This window comes from Cyprinodon tularosa, unplaced genomic scaffold (assembly GCF_016077235.1).
Source record: "Cyprinodon tularosa strain WSP-4 unplaced genomic scaffold, ASM1607723v1 ctg669, whole genome shotgun sequence".
Lineage (NCBI taxonomy): Eukaryota > Metazoa > Chordata > Actinopteri > Cyprinodontiformes > Cyprinodontidae > Cyprinodon > Cyprinodon tularosa.
This window is the reverse complement of record NW_024039417.1, coordinates 344,630-370,183: the sequence shown is the minus strand read 5'-3', so window position 1 is coordinate 370,183 and position 25,554 is coordinate 344,630. Positions and strand designations below refer to the sequence as shown.

At 38.5% G+C, this 25,554-nt stretch overlaps 1 protein-coding gene across 1 annotated transcript; it reads right to left on the bottom strand.

Moving 5' to 3' along the window:
* Nucleotides 1-1,397: 1,397 nt before the first annotated feature.
* Nucleotides 1,398-21,410, bottom strand: sqlea (squalene epoxidase a). The gene is made up of 11 exons (XM_038267288.1): nucleotides 20,956-21,410; nucleotides 20,565-20,823; nucleotides 16,193-16,370; nucleotides 15,971-16,067; nucleotides 15,782-15,895; nucleotides 9,652-9,823; nucleotides 9,179-9,274; nucleotides 7,570-7,712; nucleotides 6,914-7,010; nucleotides 6,685-6,772; nucleotides 1,398-2,102 (listed from the first exon to the last, which is right to left on the bottom strand). Exons 1-11 carry the CDS (start codon nucleotides 21,229-21,231, stop codon nucleotides 1,910-1,912), a joined length of 1,713 nt encoding a protein of 570 aa, XP_038123216.1. The 5' UTR covers nucleotides 21,232-21,410; the 3' UTR covers nucleotides 1,398-1,909.
* Nucleotides 21,411-25,554: the final 4,144 nt, after the last annotated feature.

The following is a 25,554-nucleotide window of genomic DNA, read 5'->3' as shown; positions in this document are numbered from 1 at the left end:
TCTTTTATTTTGCTGATTCAATTAAAAGGCTTGAAGTGATTTCATGTGGGTGAAATAACTGCTCTTAGCCATCGCATCTTGGTTGTAATTTAGGATTATAAATCTATTAGTGGCTAATTCAGGGGGGGATTTACCATTAGGCAATACTAGGCAGTTGCCTTGGGCCCCAAGTTCCTGGGGGCCCCAGAAAAACACTTTACATGTATGGTTAATACAGTTATTATTTATTTATACACATTATGTTTTTGATATAAATCCATTCGTTAAAACACCATCAGAGTGCTTATGAGTATTTCTCCGCCCCCCACCCCCTTCAGTGTCTACCATATTGGATCAGTCCATTTGCTGCACATGTTCAGAAAGGTCCAAACAAACAGCAGCAAACAATTTGAAAACAAACTATGCGTAGAGCAGTGCTGCCAACTTTTAGCTTTTGTTGCTACATTTAGGGACTTTTCAGACCCCTCTAGCGCTATCATTACAAAAAAAAAAGCAACTAAATCCAGCGACTTTTTCTGCTTCTGGAGACTTTGGAGACAACATCTAAAAGCAGCGAACTCTGCATTCCAGAGCAAGTAGATTGGTAACCCCGCCTCCTGCTCTCCTCTATCTTGTCTGCTGTCATGATTCATGCAGCTATTATTTCATCCAAATGAAAAATGGAGAACAGATAAGCAGGTCATGGCTTGTCTACAGTGACTAGATTATTTACTTTTGCCATTGCCTTTTTGGAAACACAGGAAGGAGCAATCAGCGAAGTTAGAATGGGTCTACTGAATGGAAAATCTTTGATTCCTTTTGAGACAACATAAGTCAGCTGAACAAATTGCCAATATAAAAAAAAAAAGGAAACAGGGAGGAAAAGGGATAAGAAGAGAGGGAATAAAAATGGAACAAATAATGTATGTCTATTCTATTAACATTTTTGTATCTATACAATGGGTCTGTTTTATGTGTTGTCTTCTCAGTTCAGAGGGGCCCCCTTTTCAGCCTTGTTGATCCGGTTAAAAAGGAAGATTGTATCACATTTATTCTGAAACATCCTGCAAATATCACTAAATCCAGGCTTTTGTGACCTGATCTGTTAAAAAAGACAGAGCGCCATCTTCTGGTTGTTTATATTAGCCTCAAAATACACTGTCATCCAACTCCTGTAAGAAATTAAATCACTGGAAAACCTTTATTTAAACTTAAATACCATTTTTATTTGTTATTAGTGTCCGTCTTAGTTATAAAAACATGTTACAATGATCACTACAGTAGAAGAATTTATTAGCAAGGCTGTCAATGTCCTGAATGTACATATGTATGTGTGCATATATATATATTTATTTAAAAATATATATTTGATATTATTTCTCTTTAATCAAAATATGCACCAAAATCCAGAAAGAAAACAATGTTTTACATAGTTTATTTACTCATAAACTATGTTAAAGTACAATTTTCTTTGAAAAAGAAAAATACAAAGGTCATCAGAAAAGCCCTTCTTAGCCTCCCCATCCCTGTGTTTCATTTTCACAATATATAAATGTATCAACATTACAAAACAAATTACAGCATAAAAGAAGCTTAAAAATATACAGCAAAGCGGCAGGATGTAAGATCTGGAGCAAACGAGGCTCCGTGTTCACAATAAGGCCTTCGTTAAGGCATTGCTCTTTAATTTGTCCCAGTTAGAGATATTCAGAGAAAGAGCAGGACAGGATTCTGCTTCGGTTCTCCAGCTACAAACATCCAACATGTACAGATGCAGAAGTGGGAGGTGGTTAAATAAATCTGCTCCTGAAGTCAAAACGGCTGCATAGTTTCCAGCGTGCATCCGTTACAGCTGTGATCATCACCAACACTAAGGCACAAACCGGGAAGTCTGGAGGGCTCCTTATGTCCCCCCCCCCCATGCTGCCCCCTAGTAGACCAGGTACTTTAGCTCAGAGTAGATGAGAGGGAACATGACGGTGCAGGCCCGGTACAGGATGGCGGCGCTCTTCCACAGCGCCCGAGGTTTGGTGCTCCACGACTCGGACTTGAAGTTGAAGTAGATGGCGTACAGCGCCACGGCGAAGAAGTGTCCAATAAGGGTCAAGGGTTTGGGTGATAAGCTGTGGAAACATGAAGCTCTTTAACCTTAAATAATCACCCAAATGAACAGTTTGTTTTATTTTTAGCTTTATACTTTATAGGCTGGAGTCATGGATGTCTCCTCATCTGCAAACATGTATGATGTGATGATGTGGCAGATTGAAGATGTATAAAAAGGATCTCTAACTGTTTATCGGGGCTCACTTCATGAGATGTGAGCCCGGTTGGTGAGCAGCTGCCTTCTGTAACTCAAAGCAACTTCTCTGATCTGAGTAAGATTATAATTTCTATCAAAATCTGCTGTCATGTCTCATGGGCAGTGTTGTGGTCAAGACCACCAAACCCGAGACCAAGACCAGAGTGTATCGAGACCGAGACAGGACCAAGACTTTTAGGGTGCGAGACCGAGTCAAGACCAGCGCCAGTATGTGACAATAAAATGTGAAACATGATCAAAATCACTAAAATTGATCTAAAAGACCCACATTCACATAAAAACACCTAGATATTTAACACCGAGAACTGGACTAAACCTTAACATCTTTTAAGTAATAAGTTGGACGTAGTCTGTACCGTCTCTGATAGTGAAGCACTTCAGAACTTACATTGCGCTGTATGCTTTTTTCCTCAATGTTGCTTTACAAATATATTCTTTGTGATTTAAATAGCCGAATTTTATAACCGACGATTTGGCCAACATCTTGTCCCGTTCTCAGACAACCACTTGTGACTTTCAATCGAAGTGCTGCAGCCCGCGCGCAGGTGAAAGGGGGTGGGTATGACAGAGGTAAAAAAAACAAAAACAAAAAGAACATGCATTTACCAATGAGACAGGTTATTGCTTGGATTTGAATCCAAGCGTCCAATAAAAAGAAGGATCTTAAAGAAGCTGATAATATTCTAATGATTAGCGTTATTTCCACAGTTGTGGTCTTGACCGGTCTTGAAATAAAATGCCGAGTCCTCAGCGCCCGAGACCAAATGCGGTCAAGTCCGAGATGAGACCGAGACCATCAAAAAATGGTGTCGGTCTCGTCTCGAGACCAAGACCGATCTCAAGTACTACAACACATGGGTATTTCATACATATACATAATAGGGATGGGACGATTTATGAAAACCGTCAGAATCGTTCGGTTCGTCTGTCTCGGTTCGGTTCGGTTCGCGTGTGTTTCGTTCGGTTCATGCGCTGCTTCTTTTTCTCATAGAGGAAGCGATTACACTCCAGAGCAGAAGGTGGCGGTACTGCGACCAAAGCCAACCACCAGTAGTAAACAAGAAGAAGAAGAAGCGAAGCAGCTTAGCTGGGTGTAGCAGAAAAAAATCAGTTGTTGTGGAGAATTGTGTGGGTATGGCGAGTGGGAAAGAACAGGAGTTGGAAGACGCGCCAGCAGCACTTTATAGGTCTGCTGTATGGGACCACTTTGCATTTAGAGTGACCTACGATGACGGCGGAAAGAAAGTTGTGGATAAAAGTGCAACAGTGTGCAAGCATTGTGCAACACGTTTTGTTTATGCTAACAGCAACATGTCATGCTAACCCCGAAATCCCTCATACTACGTCAGCAACCCCCGCTGCGCTCCAGACCGGCTGCTCAAAGCAAAGCCTACAGCCCCCACTGTGGCTTCGTCTGCTCCCCTCTGAGTTCCTTGGAGATTGTAGAGAGCATGTAACCTGACAACAGCCAGATGCATGAGCGAGACATGCATCTGGCTGTTGTCAGGTTAGAGAGCATGCGCCAGATGATTGAATTCAAAGCAGCAAAACATACGGAAATGATCTAGGGTTTCCGCGGATCATTTAAAATAATTACAATCCATTATTTTGGGGGGGATTTTTTCATTAATTTCATAATTTTTTATGGAATTTCGGTGTAACAATCAACATGTATCGAACCGAAAACCGTGACCAGAAACCGTGAATCAAACCGAACCGTGGATTTTGTGAACCGTTCCACCCCTAATACATAATGAAGTGTTATTTAAAAAGGTTGTGATCTCTTTTCAGGAAAACAACAGGAGAGGAAAGCTTCAAGATGTAAACACAGAGCTTTCCTCTAACAGACCTCAAAGCTCTTCTTATTCCTGTTGCTTTAACCCCTATATTTAAATGTTTTTCTTCCACTCAACTTTCCATTAATATTCGTGGATACTGTGTGAAACAGCCAGCTTGTTTTTCTGTGACTTTAACGTAAAGGTTTTTCTGAATTGATAGAGGCTCTATGTATGCACCCTGATGCTCTATCTCTCCAGTTCTTTTCCCTGAAAAGAGATCACTCAGGACAAACTGTAACATAACCACTATGTTATTTTTCAAGTACATTAAAGTGTACCAACAACAAACTGTCTTGTAGAACAGTTAGTTTATTGGTAATGTTATTTCAAATCTCCACTGGTTAGAAAATTATGATTGGAATTAATATGCTGGGTTATTTTGGCGTGGAGAAATTACTTAATAAAAAGGGGCGTGTGCATCGGCGCGCGCGCGGTTTGACAGGTAAGGAAGACGCGCACTGACAGGTCTGTGCAGCGGGAGTTTTTGTCTGGTTGTCTGTTAAATACAAGTCAAAAAATAAAGAAAGAAAGATAAAACACAGTCAAAGATTGTCCCAGCGCTGTAGATCAGCCAAGTAGAAAACTGATCACCGCCCGGTGCAAGGAGACGCCGCCCAGGGAAAAGAAAGACGCTCCGGTGAGATCTGGACCTTATTTTTCTTTTGGGGATTTTTGGGTTGTACCACTCTTTTTTTCTAATCTTTTTTGGGGGGTTTGCCGTTTGGATTTTTCATTTTGGAACAGACTTTGGACTTAAACGCTTCCAGGATTTTACTTTGGGTTCGGAGCATATGGAACCCCTGTTTGGACATTATTATTAGAAATAAAAAGAGACGGACAGTTTTGGACTTTCAGTTATTAGGGATGTTTTTGTTTGTTTTTTGCGGATATAAATTGAGACTTTGAGTTTACTTATAAATTGGTTGTGAAGGTTTTTTGGGTTTTTTATCATTTATACTGAAATATTATTGAATTAAACTTTGGATTCTTGGTAATAGTGCAATTTTTATTATTATTATTTTTAAAATAAATCTTTGTTTGCTAACAATTGTCATACTTTGCCTGATTTCCTGTGAAAAAAAACCTTGAGTATTTGTGAGTTTTGTGAGTATTTTTGATAGAAAATGTAATCTTATTTAGAGCAGAGAAATAGTTTAGAATTTACAGAAGGCAGCTGCTCTCCTCTGGGCTCACCTCTCATGAAGTGGCCCTAATAAACATTTAAAAAGGCGTTTTATACATCTCCTGTCTGCCACTTCATCTTATTTTACATCATACATGTTAGCAGATGATTAGACATCCATGGATCCAGCCTTATCAAAATATTACACTTTGTTCTCAGCTAAAGGACGCCTCTCATTCCATTCCCAAATCTTTGCCACGTACAGAATGAAGATTATAACTGATTATCCAGACAGAGGAACTGTCCTAATTACATTAAAACATCAGTTCTGACATGCAACAGGCAGCGAATATCAAGGTGTAATAAACTCACACATTTTCAATGATAATTATCCTAACAGACCATAATCTTTCTTTTTGTTATAAATGCTTAATTTAATCTTTGGAGTTTGGAGGAAGCTGAGACTCTTGTAAGAGAATTTATTTAACATCCTCCGACGGAGCGATAGAGCTCTGACTGGGCAAAGCTCATTACAGTCATTTATACAATAAGTCCCCATACACACACTGGAACTATCCCACCCCTACATAAAGAACTTTCTCACACACAAACAAAACAACTTGAGTTGTTGCCATTCCCTGTTAGGTTAATATATCTTTCACTGGTCAGATGAAACAACAGGCCTCCCCTTCATGCCATGAAGCAGACTGTATGAACTCATTCTTACGTCTCATGACCTTCGTTTGGAGCCTGTGAGGCTAAAAACAGACATATCTCAACATTTTTTACTCCACAAATCCTAATTTTAATTTATTGCTGATGTATGTAAAGAAATATTTTTAATATTAATAGTAATAACTGAACTTTATTGATCTCACACTGGAGAAATGTATCAACCCATGCTCCTTGGGGAGCAGTGTGCTGCCATTGTGTGGCGCCCAGGGAGCAGTGCACTGGAAAAAAATCTCATGAAGTCATTTTTTTTCTTAAAATAAGTGAATTTTTGCTTGAATTGAGGAGGTAAGTATAAAACTTTGCCAATGGAACGAGACAATTTACATTTAAAATGAGAAAAAAAATATTGCTTTGTCTTATTTCAAGTGCAAATTATCTAATTATCTTATTTTAAGAGTAGAAATACTCACTCCATTGGCAAATCATCTTATTTATCTACTCAAATGAAGGATAAATACACTTAATTTAAGAAATGTTGACTTATTTCTATATCGTTTTTGCAGTGTGGGGGGGTTAAGGGTCTTTGCTCAGAGAGCCAGATGCAGGCTGTGGGGATCAAATGGGATACCTGCAACCTTCTCAGAGCAGAAGCACTGCTCTAACCACTAGGCCAACACTTCCCCAATAAGCAAAGTTGAGCGAATCATTGGTGTGTTTGAATCATCCAGATGTGCATGTTTGCTGCTTACACTGAGAGGAGTCCGATGGGCCCAGTGATGCACTGTCCACCCAGTTTAAAGTACTGGAAACAAGCCTTCCTCAGCTCGTGAAGAGAATCTAACAAAACCCAAAACAAGAGCGAGATGAGAAAGCGACAAAAACAGCAGATATAGAAATCTGTTCCCGGCGATTAACGTTAATCTTCTCGTTAGGTTTTCCCTCATGCGGCACGAGGCGCAGAGGGAGGCGGTGACTCACTGTCAGTGGCTGCAAACAGCTCATACAGAGCCTGGGCCAACACGTTCACCACAAAAGAATGTGATGACTTGCGCTCCCAGTGGAATTTTTTCTTTGCCTGTTGGGGGGAGAGAAAAAAAGAAAAAAAATCATGGGGTGTTAAATTGCACACTGGTCTGCAGTCTCCCACCTACAGCAGATTTCAATAAAACATGACGCTGCTCACTCCAAATATAGATTCTGCTTGTATCCCTCCTGCATAACTTTGATCCAGGAAAATCAATGGGCTGCCGGCGCTGAGCGAGGCTTATGATTTATATCAGAGGTAGCACCATAATGGTCTGATTCTAGATCTTTATTCCAAGTCTTACCTTTTTTTCTGTATTTATTCCTGATAAACAAACCACTGGAAAAAAAATCGAAATCTAGATAAGTAATTTTGTGTTAAAATAATGCATTTGTTCTTGGATTGAGGAGGTAAACGAGACATTTTGCCAATGAAACAGGACAATTTACACTTAAAATAAGAAAACACAAATGCATTGTCTTATTTCAAGTGCATATTATCTAATTATTTCATTTACCTACTCAGATTAAGGGTAAATACACTTAATTTAAGAAATGTTTACTTAATTCTAGATCGTGTTCTAGTGTGCCAGACGTGTTCCTCTGCTCACCTGCAACAGTGCTGAGTCATCGTATAAATCTGGGATGTTCCTGAGCAGAATCCTCCAAATGCAGACGTCGTTAAGGGCGACGCTCATCCCTCCGCCCGTCAGAGGATGCCTCATGTTGTAGGCGTCGCCCAGGAGGAGCACACCTGCAAATATAAGGCGTCTGTTGTTAAGGAAGCGGTGAAAGTAACAAAACACAGATTCATGATCAATTTCTAAGACACACTTATCTTTGGAGGAAGAAGATAAGTTTGATATTTTACCATTTACTAGATAGGTGTGTTTTTATTTTTTTAATTCAATTATATTTATTTATTAAAGCTATTTGCTCTTTGTTCTTGCTCTGCAGGTAATTTTTGCTCATTACTTTTGCAGTTTGAACCAAAGCATAAATCACAGGATGCCTTTCCCAACACACTGGTTTGTGTTTGTATTTTTCCTTAACTCACGTTACATCAGGGAGGCAAATTCTAATCGATTACCTCTGATGAAGCTACTGACCTTTTAGTGATAGCTAATGCAGCTGGAAGTTGTTTTTATACCACCTTTAATTTATTATTCATTTAATTTAAAGTGATATTTTTTATTGACGTTCTGCTCTCTCTGCTTTTCCTCATGGTAGCTTCATCTGGTCTGTTCCTGTTTGGCTGTGACTCCATCCTGGAGAGAAATACCAGCTGTGCTGCTGCCATCAACACCTTAGTTTATAGATGTTGTTTTTCAGTGTAGTCCTGTTTCTCTCACTGTGACTGGCTGGATGTGCTATTTTCATCCTCTGGCATGGGAGCTGGCTGGACGGGTCGCCTTTTACAGCTGCTTTTTGTATCGCTGCTTCTGTCTCCTTGAACCCCAGCCGGCCTCAGCAGATGGCCGCTCACACTGAGCCTGGTTCTGCTGGAGGTTTCTTCCTGTTAAAAGGGAGTTTTTCCTCTCCACTTTCGCTACAAGCATGCTTAGTGCGAGGGATTGCCTTTGAGTCAATGAGTCGATGCAATCAACAGTTTTTTCCTGAGACAGAAAACTTTAAATCAATTTGACTGTATGATCTGGTTGAACTGCAAAGTTCTTTAAGATGACATGTGTTTTGAATTTGTGCTATATAAATAAACTGAATTGAACTGGAAGAAATTTAAAAAATAAGTTAAAATGGAACCATCAATCTAAATATACTTGGCATTCATTAAAACAACCTCAGCAAAGGTAAAACTGTTAATTGGTGGGTCTGTTTCCTTCTTCTCCTGCTTGAAGGAGTAGAAACTTCAGGTGCGTTACTGCCACCAGCTGGATAGGAGTGGAACAGCAGTAGATTCCTATCAGAAGTTTGTAACTGTGCTTTTATTTTACTGTAAATTCTTAACTTGTATTCTAACAGATGAACCACCAGATGGGATTTTTGTATGACATGACAAGAAGAAAATACAAATTCTTATCTACATCTACGAATTCAAAAATGTTGACACTTATCTAACCTCATAGAAGCTACCTTTAACAGCCTGAACTGTTTCCAGTTTTATCTTGAACTGATAAATAAATTTGCGGAGGAGAGAAGCATCGATACGATTCATTTCCTGGGTCGTGTCCAACCAAAAGCTGATCAATAAGATTTCAGTACCTGGCTTGTTGACAGGGGAAGGAGGGAGGAAGCTGGCAGGCATGGACCTGAGGCGATCATTCTGTAGTGCCTCCATGAAAGGCTCCTTTAAATGCCCTGCAGGAAGAGGAGAAAGCAGGAACACGGGAGGTTGGTGACTTGGATGCAAGCCCACAGGTGCATGCTGGGAACAAGCATTTCTTTTAGGAGTGAAGAGCGTCCATTTATCAATGCAACACTGAGTGACTGCAGCAGTCCGGCCGGACCTCTGTCACGGTTATTGGAGCTGCTGCTTTGATATTGTAGCTTTGATATTTCAGCTGAATAACAGAGCAGACTCTGAAGGTCAATCCCTGCAGCTGCAGCCTCCCTCTTGGTGCTCACGCACTAATCTGCATGGGTTCCTCAGCAACAGCACCTCATGATCATGATGTTCAAACTTGATTTCAGATATAAAGGTTATTACAAAAAGAAGTGACTTGAGTGATATTAACCTGGCAGCTGTGGGTATATTTTCTCAGCCATGTATCCTGGAAGGTCCCGTGGCATCTCCCCTCTGATGTCTACAAGCACCCTGGTGTGAAAGGAGGAGATCTGGTAGATGAGCACCGGGCTTGGGTTGGCCAGCACCAGCTCGGCGTGGTTGGCCTTGAACTGCGGACAGTCCTGTCAGGAGCAGCAGAGGAAACATTTTGTTACTGTTCCTACAGCGCCTTGCAAAAGTCTCCACACACCTTTCACTTATTTTTTCCTTAAAGGTATAGTGGAGGATTTTCACCAATTTTTTAAAAAAAGACCCTCCCTCTCCACTTAAAAAAAAAAAAAAATGCACATGCACGACCTCGTACCCACTCCTAAGAGGTAACGCCTAATAAAGGGTCATAGAATGATTCTATAGGGTATCTGGTGCTGGTCCTTAAGGTCTCTGAATAGGGTGTGTAACATTGGTTGGGCTGAAAATGGCATATTTGCTGTTCTATGCAAGTACATCCCGCTGCAGCCTGCAGGAAGGCGGGGCTTGACATCAAGCCCCGCCCACATCAAGGACAGCCATATTGGAAACGCTGACGTAACATGGCAGGGAATATATAAAGATATATGTAAAGATATGTTTTCATCTTAATTGTGAAAAGTTATCCCTCGAGCCCTGACGTAAATAGTCTGTAAATTTAAACAAAAATACGCCGCACAGTGCTGAGGCATCATTAGTGTGTTCAGCTTGAATCAGCATGTTTGAGTAGCAGGACGACCGCCCCAATATGGCGGCCGTAATTCCTGCGCCGCGACAGCCAATGCGGGGTCTACTGATTTTTTTTTTTTTTTTTTTTATTTCACTTAAAGTCACACAACAATATATAAACAAACAAACAAATAAATATGCCAGGGGGTATGTCACAATAAACAAGTACAGTTAGGAGAAAAAAAACAAGCAATTATACAAACATATGTGCTGGGGAGTGTCATATATATATGTGTATGTATTATACAACATATGTGTATGTATGTATTATACAACATTAAGTTGTCTAGAATTTCTCGTTGGGAACAGATTGTTATGGTTTTTTGAGCTTTCTGATGAGAAGAAAGATGAATTGTATGAAAATATTGTTTGACTTCTATTAAATAAGCTTTAAAGTCCGTTTTTTTTTTTTAGAAATTTAAATTTATGCAAGTGAAATTTGGCCAACAAAATTAAAAGATTGATAAGAAAAGGTTTGGGAAACATTTTACTTTGCAGTTGAAAGCCAAATAAAATGTTTTTCCAATGAAGCTGAAATTTTTTCATAACATTTGAATTCACATAGTTGCAAAAGTGTAACCAAAACGTCTTAGAGTATGGACACAACCAAAACAAATGTGTTACAGTTTCTGGGAGAAGATCACAAAAAGTGCAGTTCACAGTAGGGTTGTCAAAAGTATCGAAACTCAAAAAAGTATCGATACTGAAAAGTTGTATCCGGATACAATACTCGTTTTTAAAAGTATCGATACAGTGCCGTCACCAGTGGCACCTAAGCAGTCATTCATCTAAAGTGCAGAATAGTGGACAATGCACTTTCAGAACACTGTGTGATTAAATAATTCTGTGCTCTTTTCAGTTTCAGACTTTTTTTTTGTAAGAGGTGCAGCTGCTGAGAATTATTTTTGTTTCTTAACCGGTTTGGCTAGTGTCATTGTTATGTGTGCAAAGCATAGACAACGAAGGAACACTTAATTTGAATTTTATAAGTTTTTTATCAAGCTTGCTTAATATTATGCACAGCATACAACCTTTATTGTGTTTATTTATTGTATTTTATTTATTAATGAAAATATTTCTGTAGACTTTTGGAGTCTTTGTTTTTATCCTTGTGGTATCGAAAATGGTATCGAGTATCAAATATATTCCTTAGTATCGGTATCGAGTTGAAAAGTTTAGAATCATGACAACCCTAGTTCACAGGAATATCAGGTTTAAACTTTTTTAGGTAGTCTTTTACAGGATAAATCCTGTTGGGGTCTACTGATATTATATTATTATTTGAACTTCCACACCAGCAAGTATTTGGTTATATTGCTTTTCTTAATCAACGCTGGAGATACGTACGAGCAACCCCCGCGACCCCATGAGGGATTAAGCGGGTCAGAAATTTGATGGATAGATTTTTTCTTAATCTGCGATGGACTGGGAATCTGTCCAGAATCCACTGCACCAGCCCTAACGACACCACTATAGGGATAAGTGTGCGTGTATGATAATTATTGGATAGATAAATGTGTACTCAATGTAATGTACATTTGTCTCTAAACTACTAATTTAATTTACATTTTATGACATTTGTTTTTCATAGGGTTTGAGGATAGATAATTACATCTTCATAATAATTCCTTATTGTTGTTTATTTTAGACTGTTTGCTTCTAATGTTATTTTAACATCCAAAAATTTAATAAAGATTAAAAAAAAAAAAGGACATACCACGTGACAGACATACCATGTGACATAACACATTTGTTTGGCCATTTCTCTCGCCAGCGCCTAAAGGCAAGAGCGGTCAGCATTTCCAATATGGGATGGCAGTTATATTAAGCTTACAGTGGGTAGAGGAGGTTCAACCAGACAGGGTGGTGATATGTACAGACTCTAAAGCAGTGTTAGAAAGTATCCAGGGAGAAGGAAATAATAGGAAAGAGTTAGTATTAGAAATTATGCATAGTTTATTTAGATTATATAGAGGTGGCATTAATGTCTGGTTCTGCTGGGTTCCAGCTCACGTAGGGGTTAAAGGAAATGAAAAAGCTGATAAATTAGCAAAAAGGGCTTTAGAAATGACAATGAAGATGATAATTCCTTTCGGGAAAGGGGAAGAGAAATCATGTATTAAAATGAAAGAAATAAAAGAATGGCAAAAAAGGTGGAAAGAAGATAAGAAAGGGAGAAAATTATATAAAGTGCAAAAGTCAGTACTAATTAGAAATATTGATGAGAGAAACAGAAGGGAAGAAATAATTATGACTAGATTAAGAGTAGGACACACCTATTTAAATGACACTTTACATTTAATAGGGAAGAAAAGTAATGATAAATGTGAAGGATGTGGAGAGAAAGAAAATGTAGAACATGTATTAATGAACTGTAGAACATATGAATCTGAAAGAGAAAATCTGAAAAGAATTGTTGGAAGGACAGGAAAAAAATGGAGTCTTAAAGGAATATTAGGAAATGAAGGAAACATAATGGATATTTATAGAGTAAGGAAACTTTATTCACTTTTCTTAAAAACACAAGATTAATAAATAGAATTTAATAAATGTAGAGAAAATGTTGCTACACACTCGTGTACAGTAGGTGGCGGTATGCACCTAAAAGTTACTTGCAATCCGCCATTAATGAAAAGAAGAAGAAGAAGAAGAATTTCCAATATGGCTGTCCTTGATGTGGGCGGGGCTTGATGTCAAGCCCCGCCTTCCCGCAGGCTGCAGCGGGATGCTTCTCGTTCTATGAGCCCTAATGCAAGCCTGGTTAAAAACCCTAGGATGAAACGACAAGTTTTCTTCCTTTTATGGTAGGATCATGAATATTTAGATGAGCTGTGCTCTGATTGGTTGGTTTACAACGAGCGAAGCTGCTGAGCAAAGACGCATCATAACAACAAGCACTCACTCACTGAAACATCAAATTGTTGTTATGGTATGGTGACCAGATGTCCTCTTTTTCCCAGACATGTCTAACTTTTCATACCTAAAAAACGTCCGGGTCATTGGTGTAAATATCGGTAAGCAGAGACAGCAGTTAGGGGCCCACAACCTCTTAGGGGCCCCGTCACTGACACCTGGGTGGCTCCATATGCAATTGTAGACTAGGACGTCTCTTTGTAGATGTAATGGTGCGTAAAAATCCTCTTAAACCGGCCTGATACTGAAGTGACTGACCGGATGGTATTTATACCCCAACACATGGGAGATTTCAACATGATAGTGAGCCGTTCAAACACGATACTAATAGCAAAGCAGACAGTGGTACTTTTAATTACTGTTAATAAGTGTGTATAGTTCATTAGATGGTTGGTAAAAAATAAACTCCTATCCGGCTCAGAGGGGATCGAGCGTTTTCTGTTGCAGCTCCAAAACTTTGGAATGGATTGCCACTGCACATTAGACAGTCCACCTCTCTGTTTCATTTTAAAACTCTTCTTAAAACCCACCTGTTTTCTTTGGCTTTTGACACCATGTAGAGCGTTGATTTTATGTATACACATGCATATTTTTTATCCTGTGCGGGCAGCGCTTTTATTTTATTTACTTTTATTTATTTTAGTTATTTAATCTTTTTGTGCAGCACTTTGGAAACCTTGTGTTTATTGAAATCGTGCTATATAATTAAAGTGGATTCGGTTGGATTGGATAATATGTTTCAAACCGAAATAAAGATCTTAAAAGAATTATGTATTTGAGTATTTTATTTTTTACACTACGAACCCGACCCGGTAGCCTGGACAATGGCAGCCCCATGCTTACCGAAGCGTACCGTCACCAGACCGGTCCAGTCAGCGGACATGGGCCTCTTCAACCCCCCCAATAAGGCAAGGCATCCCTGAATTCACATCAATTTGGTGCTTTGGTGCTTGAATTCGTCCATTTAATCCACTGAGCTATCGTTATTAATCTGACAACATAAACTCGGTTTTGCATTCTATGACTGCGTGCGAGAACGTGCACAAACCCATTTCTCCTCATGCATGCTCTGTTTAAAAGTTGCTTTTTGCATCAATCATTCAACCTCACTTTCCAAAAGATTTGCTGAGAAATGCCGGGCTGCAGAGAATGACCTCCCGTCTCAAACATTTATGAGAAAACGGATTGAAATATGAATGAAAAGGGAACTTTTAAAGATATTCTTAATGTTTTCATATTTTTCTGCTCAGATGACCTAAAATTTAAAGTTTTGGTGGACAGATAAATGCAGAGAAACTCCTTCCCGCCGAGAATCACCTCCGCTGTGAGTGCAGCGTGCATCGCCCTAAACTTTTTTAGGGAAAAAGAACATCCTGCACTATACCTTTAATGTATTATAATTAGTGTTGCGCCGATGCCATTTTTTGGCCCCGATACCGATACCCGATACCTGGCTGTGCAGTATCGGCCGATACCATAATAATGTAAAATAATTGCCATCATGGCTTTGTCAAGCTGCTGCCTACCTTTGTGAAGCAGGAAAAAATCTAATACAAAGTGAATCCAGTAGAACTTTTTATTGCCTACCAGGAGTGGGTGACAATAGTTGAATAAACTTACGGCTCTCAAAATGGCATCGGTGCCCTATTTGTTGGTACTCGCTGATACCGATACCATCATTTTAGGGCAGTATCGTGGCCCCGTCTGATACTGGTATCGGTATCGGTGCAACACTAATTATAATAGGACTTTATGTGTTGGAATATTCTCAAAAACTGACTTATAATTCACTGCTTTAACCTCTCAAAACCCACCGTTTTAAAGCGTTTAGTTGCTGTAGCTGTAGTTCCAGTAAGGCAGCCATTGACCTTAATTATACAGGAAGTGGCCACAGGATAACCACTTCTTATTAAAACGAGCTCTTATGAGATGTAAGAATGAAAGATCTGCAGCTACTTTTAGGCTGCGTCCGAACATCTGCCCTAACTCCTAAATCCCTCAATCACTATATAGAGTGGGGACTACATAGTGGACTTTATAGTTTACTGACCATTCGGACAGATGATCACTTCTTTACACTCCCGTTGGTCACGTGACTCCGCCTCCCCGCACAGTGCCTGCACCATCTTTCTGTTATTTGTCGCTGCTGTTAGGTAGTGACAGCAGGCCGCTGTGACAACAAATCCCATAATGCTTTGCGGGGGGAGCTCTTCTCGCAAAGCATTCCGGGGTGTATCTGCTCATGAAGTGACCTTGAATGATCACTACTTTTCAAGGTGCATTGTGGGAAATTTAAAGTCTACTACTTGTTCATTCACTTGACGTTCGGACACTCATCTAAAATGGCGTAACCTTTGTATAGTGCCCTATATAGTGATTATGGCGGACATTCGGACAGGCTTAATGAAATAATTCACTAGGTTAGTGCTTTCCAGCCCAGAAAAGCTCATCTCTGTGTTGATCTTTCCTACCTTCATGAGGCAGCCGACAAAGTGAGAGGAGATGCGAGCTTTCCCAGAGACCAGACTCTTTCTGAATTTGGAGAAGCAGCCGTCGGCCACCACTGTCAGCCCAGCGTGCAGATCCTGCAGGACACCATGGCAAAGTTAGCGCCCTCTGGTGGGCGAGTGGGAAATGTAAGGAAGTTACAGCAAAGACACCTTGATGTCTCCAGTTTCTTTATCCTTGTACTGGACTCCAGTTACACAGCCGTTCTCCTCCAGCAAACTGGTCACGGTGCCTTCTAGTAATTTGACACTAGGGGGCAATATCACACAGTTAGAAACACTTCCACAGGCTTGATTTTTAATTATTCATCAGCTATCACATAGCTCTGCCATTAGTGAAGCATGGCACACTGTTCACCACATGACTCGGCTTACTTCGGCTCAGCCATGGCAGCCCTCCGTAGCCCCATGATGAAGCGGCCATGATGGAAAGCTCGTCCGCACTGAACGCTTCCCTTCTCCTGAGGATAAGGAATCTCCACCTCTGAGTGGCTGTCCATGTCATGGATCACATAGCCGTTGACCTGGTGGGCGTCCAGCCCTTCCACCGAACCTGCAGCCAAACACAAAGCAGACAGATTTTTTTCCTAATATGTTTAAATATGAGCAAACCTTTTAGCTGCCCTTGTTTCTTGTGGTTGGAGAAGTAGATATTTTGGCTTTGAAAGAAAATAACCTGATAAATTCTGCCTTTCTAAAGAAATTTCTGAAAGAGTTTTTTTTTTTCCTACCTTTTTATAAATTTTTTTATTTTCTAAATTCATTTAAATTACTTGAATCGGTGTATTCCATGACTTAGCAATATTTTATTATAAGATGGAGAACCAGTGGGGCCATCCCAGTCCAGCACGTTGCTAAGGGCTCTTAAAACCTTTAAAACCAAGTGTATCATATTTAATACATGAGTTTTTGAGACCTCTGCATCATCAATGGTTTTTCTTTTTGCATGCAGTGCACAGAAAATGTTTAAACATTATATAGACTGCCTAATGTATCAAAATTGATGCAAATAAATTATCTGATTTAATTTATGCAACATTTATGTTTTAATTTGTCAGAAAATTCGATGACGCCTCTAGTAAAAAAAAACAACAGAATTTTTGTATCAGTTATTTCGTGGTCCAGGCTTCAAATGATTAATCCAAAGTGTTCACCATAAGAACAGCGCTGACAGGAAGGAAGGAAGCAGGAAAAGGAAGCAGGAAGCTCACTATTGTTAATTCATATAGCTTAGAACAGGGGTGGGCAATTCCAGTTGTTGAGGGCCGGTATCCTGCAACTTTTACATCCAGCCTTGGTTCAACACACCTGCATCATCTGACTGAGTTACCTCCTCAGTGTGGAGTCAGTTCCTCCAGTCCTCTCAATTAATTACTTGAGTCAGGTGTGTTGAACGAAAGGCAGTGGTGGTTTTAGACCAAATGTACCAGGGGGCCAGGTGGGGGCCAGTGTGTTTTCATGGGGGCCCAGAAAAACATGAAATAAAAAACAGGGCAAGGGATTAAAATATATTAAAAGAGCTTCATTAAAGTGAAATTTCTAGTCAATTTAGTTTAATTGAAATCCAATGTTATTCAGTCAATATGCATCATTACATAATTTAGAATATTTTGTGTATTTTTGACTTAATTTAGGTTGAAATTGCCATTTTCTATAAAATCTATAAAAAAGAATTAGAAATAAAGAAAAAAAAAAAAAAATTTATCGGATGAAACACCTGGATCCTAAGCTATCACCTTTTTGTTTTAAAATAATTAGTAAAATAGAATTTGTGAAAAAAAAAAAACTGAAATAGATCCAAAGACCTTTCAGTAAGCATGTCTGTTCATCATTAGAATTTCTTTGAGTATTATGTCTTCAGTGCAGGGGCCAGGACATGATCTACAGGAGCACTGGCCCCCATTGGCCCCTGTCTAGAACCGCCTTTGGTCCGAAGGCACATCTAAAATTTGCAGGGTGCTGCTCCTCAGGTACTGGAATCTCCCACCTCTGGCTTAGAACCTATATGGTTTCCCACAATCCTTTGCATGACAGGAAGAAAAGGCACAGATAGCTTATTGACTTTAAAAAAGTACGTTAATTCATCACGCGTAACTCTGTGCGTCACTCTAACGTAACGCACCTTATATTAGAGCCAACTTACCTTTTTGTAGTTATTTTTTGGAGCATTTTAGATCCAATTTAACTAGCATCACTCATGATGATGCCTCCACTGTAGGAAAATTGTAGGAGTTACAATTTTCTGCATTCGGATGGAGCTTGTGTTCATCAGGCTGGTAAGACGGAGAGGAAAAAATCCAAACTCTGTTGTTTTGGGAGCTCCTGCAGCAAATCGATCAAATCTCCAGGAACAACCATCAGAGACGATCAACAGGTCTACTAATTCCTCTAGCTTCACTACCCACCATAAGTTAAATACAGTTAACAGTGGATATTTAAAGTTATTTAACCTTTCCTTACATATAGATTACCTTTTAGTTAGTCTGAAAAAAAAAGCAATTAAAACAGAAAAGTAGAAAATTTAAGCATAGAAGAAAAAAAGTTTTAATTAATGAACATGAAGTAATTAACAACAACCCTAATCTTGATGTCTCTGAATTATTGTACCTTAGTTTAGTGGAAGTTTAACCTTTTAAAATGATCCGGTCCCGTTAAATCATGACCCGACTTCCTGTCGATGAATAGTTTCTGTATATTAGCAGGACATGTGATCAGTTCTCTCTGTGATTTTACCAGATCTGTATATCTGAGCAGCTTTGATTTAGAAATAATCAATTGTTTTGGTCATTCTATCCAGCCCCATAAATTCATATTTATTATATTACATTTTTATACTTATTGCCCCAAACCTCTGTGCAGTATACATTCATTATGTAAATATTGGTTTCATAATTTCATTTAAAAAAGAATAATTTGGTGGAAAAGTGTTTATTTTAATTTTATTTCATTTTTATTTTATTTTATACTTTCAAATACTAGAATTTGTAAATAACTCCTTGTCTGACGGCAAACACCAAATCTTACAACCCAACAGTTTCTCACTATTTAAGTAGATTTTTTACCAAGTACTTAGTCTTACTTGGATGATTACTTCTACTTTTACTTAAGTAGAAAGAAGTCAAACTAGAACTATGCTTAATTGAGTACTTTTCATTACGCTGGTCAGGCTGAAAGGGGTTAACAAGCAGAACGGAGACGAAGGAGAAGGAAGTGACAGGTTCATTACATCTAGAAAGAGCTGCTGGGTATTTATAATCCAGAGCTGAGGAGGTTTTTTCTGTTATAAAGAAAATCCACAGCTAATAACTCGCTTTGTTCACAGCTGTTAACTTTCAGTGGACTCTGAACTTTCCTGCAACGTATTTCCCTTTTTTTCTTTTACTGACATCATTGAGAAAGTTAAACAGTCAGTGCTCCTATGCTAGAAGCAGGATGTGTGCTTCACTGTGTCCACAGACAGCCTTGTCCAATCATCAGAACATGGCAGACAAATTCCTCCCCTGGCTGTTTAGATGAGTTTTCCAAAATTGTCTGGCTGTCATATTCCTATCCCATCTTAAGAGGTAAAGACTATATGCTGTATCTTATTGACTTCTTATTAGAGCTAAATGCGGAGTTCCTCAGGGTTTAAAGCTGGAGTCTCCATTATTTGACATCCATATGCTAACACGCATTTCCCTTATTAAAGAAATAACACAAAGTGTTACCAATAATATGCAGATGAAACATGAATCTAAATAAGAATCCCACCAGGAGACGGAGATCCAATTCACACTTTGATCAAATGCATTTTCAATTAAATGAAGATGAAAATAGAGCAAAAAGGAAATATTAAGAGTCAGCATTCAGCTTTAAATGTAATGTAATGTAAAGGTATATATAATAAAATATCCAAAGCAGAAATCTCTGGTTGTTTCTAAACTCTGACCTCAAATCAACCCTGAAGTCAAAACATATGAAGTAAATGGCTGATGTTAGAGAAACTTGTCCATGATTTAATTTGTAGTAAACTTTTTTTTACTGTAACGCTGTTTTTACTGGTTGGCCTAAAATTAAAACATTAAACCAGTGCAGATCGTTCAGAACACATGAAGAAAGTTGACTGTTTAAGTCCACACTGTCCTGTTTGTCACAAAACCGATTTTTAAATCCTGCCTCTGGTTCATAAACCTCTGTATGATCTAAGGTTTCCTTTGATCACTTCTAGACCAACCAGAACCTGAAGGTCGACAGCTCCATCCCTACTTCCTGTTCCCAGATGGATCCGGATGCAGCCAAGCGGCGATCAGCTGGTGTTTTTCGGCAGCTTTAAATCCACCATTTTTGATCCTGATGTACCTTATAGATTTCATCTTTTTTATCTTTTATTTCATAAGGACTTTCTAATTAAAGTATTTTGTCTGTATTCTATTTGTCTACATTCTGAGCCAACAGAAATTCATTATGGGCTTTTTATGAACTTTAAATCCATCTAGGATTAATCTCTTCATTCCTTTAAATTAAAAACATTTTATTTGTCTGCTTTTTCTGTTTTCTACAAATGAAACATGTAGTTTTTGTTTATTATTTCTGTTCTTAAGCTGTTTTATTTATTAATGCATTAAAATTTTGTATTTTTTTTTCATATAAAACACTTTGAGTTGTGTAAACCTGCTTTGCCTTTCTGTCAAGCATTGAGAATAAAATCCAGATGTGAGATCTGGACCATGTGGAGAGGTTTTCTCTAAAGCAGGGGTCTCTAACCAACCTTCCAGTCCCAGCTCTCTGAGGGCCCTGAACCCCCCCGGCTGCAGCAGCTCCCCCACTATCCTGTCAGGCTCCTTCAGGTCCCTCTCCACCACCGTCACCCTTCTCCCATCCCTGGCCAGGACAGCCGCCATGGCTGAACCCAGGACCCCGGCCCCAACTATCAGCACATCTGGCTCTGGGCCCCCAGAGGAGCCACAGATTGAGGCAGACTCTGAGGTAGAGGACTCTGGGCCAGCTCTTCTTCTTGATCTCTTATTCTGAAAAAATAAATAAATAAAAATGCATCTCTTCTCAATATAAATTCTAAACTTGAAGCATAAAAATCTGTATTTTTAAAAAACGAAGCTCAGAAAATAAATCGAAGAGAGGAGATCTAAAGAATGACTCACCTTTTTAGTGTTTGATGCTTTCTTGCTGCTTGGTTCTGCAGTCTGAGGGACTAAGTGGCTGATAAGAGGTAAACATGACAGAATGTTTAAAGGCAAATAAATTATCCGAGAAACTGACAGTTTCTGACCATGAACAAATCTGAGGTATGAGATCAGCAGTCCAGCTGTGAGAAACAAAGCTGCTATGAGGAGCAGCTCCTTCTGGGCCAAACTCAGCAACATGTTGGACTTTTTATAAAGATATGTAAAAGTTGCAACTCCCAGGAAGGTCCACATTCTGTAGAAATATCTGTTTAAAAACGCTTAGAAATTTTAAAATAACAAAAAATAAAAATATTATTCTGCCTAAAAGAGGAAGAAAAAAAAAGGATCTTTCTGTTAAAATGAAAATAAATAAGGATCCCACAGGCAGCGGCTGGTGGCGGACAGCTGAAGAGATGCTGGTGAATATTTAATGATAACAACAGACAGGAAGCTCTCTGATTGGCTGGAGCAGAACTCTGTCTGCTGCTCCCATCCACCCTCCAATCAGCGATGACGTCAAGGTGAGCAGAGCTCGCGCTCAATCCTGATTGGACGGCGGGGCCAACACCAAACCTTCTCTTGGTCGCTGATTGGACGAACGCCGGACAGGTTGGTAGTATGATGTGATGTCAAAGGAAGGTGCGCTTTTTATTTCTTCCTCTTTTTTTTTTCCTCGAAGCAGAAATGAGTGAATAGATTTTTAAATCTCTGCTATCAAACAGGAGGTCTCACTCTGTCACTCAGGCGCACCGGCTGGCTTCAATATAAGAGCCAGAAAAAACACAGAGTGGGAACTCTCTCTGTAAAAGTTCATGAAATACCAACCAGAATATACTGGTGAAATAATGCACTACTATAGTGACAGGATTAGTTTCCTGCTTTTCATTTCTTACCCGGAAGGCTCCTTTACTCAAACAGTATACTTTAAATCAGTTTAGACTAATACAAGTAAAATAAAGTACAGTTATTCACTAAAAATAAACTTTTGGGGAATAAACTGGCCTATTTTAAGCCTGCTGTTTTTCAGTAATATGTGTAATTTACTTGTATTAAATTTTCAAGTCTACAATGTTTATGGAAAGTAGGCTTTAAAGTAGCCTTTCAGTTATACTTTTAATGTTCTCACCATAAAACTTTTAACCCTAGTTCATAGAAAGTACAATTTCAAGTAGTTCTTCAAGTGAACTTTTGATTGATTTGAAATACATTTCAAGTCTACCCTCTTCATAGAAAGTACACTTAAGCACGTCTTCCACGTATAATTTTAATTTTCTTGCCATAAACTTTCCAGTTTCAGTCACAGAAAGTACACTAAAATATACATAAAGTACTTCAAGTGTACGCTTTGTTTATTTGCAATGACCATTTAAGTCTATACCGTTTATGGAAGGTATGTTTAATGTAGTCCTCCAGGTGTACTTTTAATTATCTCGCCATAAACATTTACCTCTGGTTCATAAAAAGTTTATTTAGAAGTATACTTAAAGCTTTCCTCCAGGAGTACTTTCAGTTTACTTGAAATTAAACTTTCAAGCCTTCACTGAATTTATAGAAAGTACGCTGTCAAGTACACTTAGTCTTCAAGGGATGATTTTGATTTACTCATAAACTTTCAATTCTAGTTTTAGTTTATGAAAAGTAAACTATGATGTAGACTAAAAATAACCCTTTAGTTAATTGGAAAAGGACTTTTACTGTTTTCCTCTGTATTAAAAATGCAGGGGTAAAACAAAAAGAATAAAAAAGACAAAGATTTATTGTTATTATACAATTAAACCAAGAAGTCCAGATGGTTCAAGCTGCAAATGGTGTTGAAACGGCTCTGCTGCTGAAAGATGAAACCTAAAGGATGCTGTTGACTGAAAGAAACAAATGTTCTAAAGCAGCATTTGTTTAAAATCTTACAAGAAAGAGAAAAGTCACAAAGAAAAGCTTTAAAAATACAAACTCTGAGGTCTGTGTTGATCCATTGCACTTCTGTCTGAAAAAAACAACAGAATAAACAAAAACTGCATCATCAACAGTTATCTGAGCCGTTCATTTTGTGAGATCATCTTTATCAGGTCACGCTGCACGTACAATGGGGCTAAATTTAAACAACAGAATCTATGAAATGTTTATTCATAATAAGACATAATAAAACCCATAAGGTAAAGATCATAGAAAGCGGGCTGAACTTAAATAAAAATGTGGGTAACATCTTTCTATAGGTTCAACCTGATTACCTGCGCAGGGTGGTGCATGCACACTTGTTAGAGGAGGGGTACCTGGTGAAAACTCATGAATTCACAGAGAGACCAGGCTGCAAGGATCTTCTTACTGCAAAATATCTTTATCTTCCTGCATCAGTTCATCCCAAATTAGCACTTAGCATATAAATAAAAAGAAAGAAACTACAGTATGGAAATAATTACAAACCCAACCTTCTTTTATGTATAAAAAAAAGAAAAGAAAAACTGCTGAGCCACTGCAGTTTAAGGTCTTTAACAAGTTCTAACATTAAAATACATATTGAATGATGATTCCAGTTGGCATTCCAGATGTTTATTAATGAGATATTGATGGAGCTCAGGCCAGCATAAAAAAGACAAGCCTAAAAGAAAAGAACAAGGTGATTTCTAGGGAAAAACTAAATATAAACACCCAGAAAATTCAACTGCTTAAGAAATATATAAACAGCAGAAAAGCAGGTAAACAACAAAGCAGCACTTCTTCAAAAAAGAGTCCGACCAAAGATTTAAATTAAAGAGAAGGATGGCAGTCAGATGTCCAAAAGGCTCAGAATCTGAGGAGGCGGAGCTTATAGCATTATTTACTAAAAAGCCTTTGGAATGCGACATTAATCTACTGGAGATAAGGTTCATTTGAAGGGTTTGGCTGTGAGGCTATAAACCAGCAAGGGAGCTGATATCTGAGCCTGCCTGGGTGTGTCCCTCATCTGCCTGTTTTACATTTTATTATTCACAGCCAGGAGCTCTGAGGAAATATGGTTATGGAAATAATTTAAAGGAGATTTAGAACTTTCCACAATGGGGAAACATGGGGAGTTACAGCAGCAGCGAAAGCATCACAGGAAATGTGGTCACACATATGTGGCCCTTAAAAGTGTATAAAGATAACAATAAGTGACAGATGTTAAAAATAAACTAAATACTGTACAGTATTTTTACAAATATAATTTCTTTGCAGTCACCCGAAGAATAACTAACCAACATTCAGCTGTGGACATTTTCAAAGTAGTCGGTATGGGAAAATAGCAGAGACACCAGATATGTGCTAAATGACAGCAGTGTGTTATTTTAAGTGACTAAGACAGAAACTGCAAAATCAGCATGAATGGAACAACTTATTGAGATTGTTGGGAACAATGGTGGTTATAAAGTCTTACAGCTGCTGGCAGGAAGTTTTCTTTAGAAACCAAAGGAAAATGGGATGATGGAGGTTAAAGGAAGAATGTGTAAAAGCAAACTGATGAAGATAAGAAAAAAAATGTCTCATTTACACCCCCTTGCTGGATTCATAGCTCCAACTGAATGGCACTGCAGTTCGATCATCTCACAGCAGGTGTCACTGTTTCCCTTGGAAAGCAGCTTGTTTTGACCATTTTTCTGCTGTCAGCTGAATCACATGTTTGTTTATAGGGAAGGAAACTGCTGTGGTTTATTTTCTGTCCCACAACCGAGACTCAAAATGAAGAAAGTCAATATATTCAAAACCATAAAGGAGCCTAACGTTCAGTCTGCTGAGTATCAATGAAAAGCAGCCTTAAGGCCAGGTCCACTTTTTCTGTTTGTTTTTTTGCTGTCAAATAGATATTTGAATTTTCTGCGTTTTTATTGAATATTTGATTTCTTTTCACTCATTTTTAGCCATTTGTCCAGACTGTTTTCTGCGGGTTGGGTTTCCACTGCAGCCTGACCTTTGACCTTTATTCTACAGTATCAGGGGACATTTTTGTGAGATCTTTCAATGTTATGACGATCTCATGTTCCTGTGGCAAATTTATGTAATCTACAGGGATTTAAAACCAACATGAAGTAGTACAGCATCAGAAAGTAGAAGGACTTTTGTTTTGTTTTTTGTAGGCGAGGTTTTTACTTATTTTCATTTTAAACATTTAACAAAAAATAAAGACAGACAGTTTCCGATCATGTTGTTACCTCTCATTTTCATTTTGATCCATTATCAAAAACTAATAACGGCAGATATAAAAAAAAAAAATACAATTATATTATAAGGTGCCATTCATACAACACCACAAAAAAACATTAAACAAAAGACAGATGATGTTCTGAGAAAATTAACCCTTTATCGACCTCAGTCAATCTCATTTCATCATCGAATAAAGCCAAGAAATTATCATATGACCCAATTTATAACATGTTAAATTTGGGATTTCCACACACTGAAAATCATTCAACCAGCTGTGACTTTGTGACTTTATAACCACAAAGTCACATTTTGAAACAGGCGATAGATCCCCTGCACTGCAAAAAATTACACCTAAGTCAATTTTTCTTATAGTGTTTCTTCAATTGTGCAGGTAAGTGAGACACTTTGCCATTTGAAAAAGAC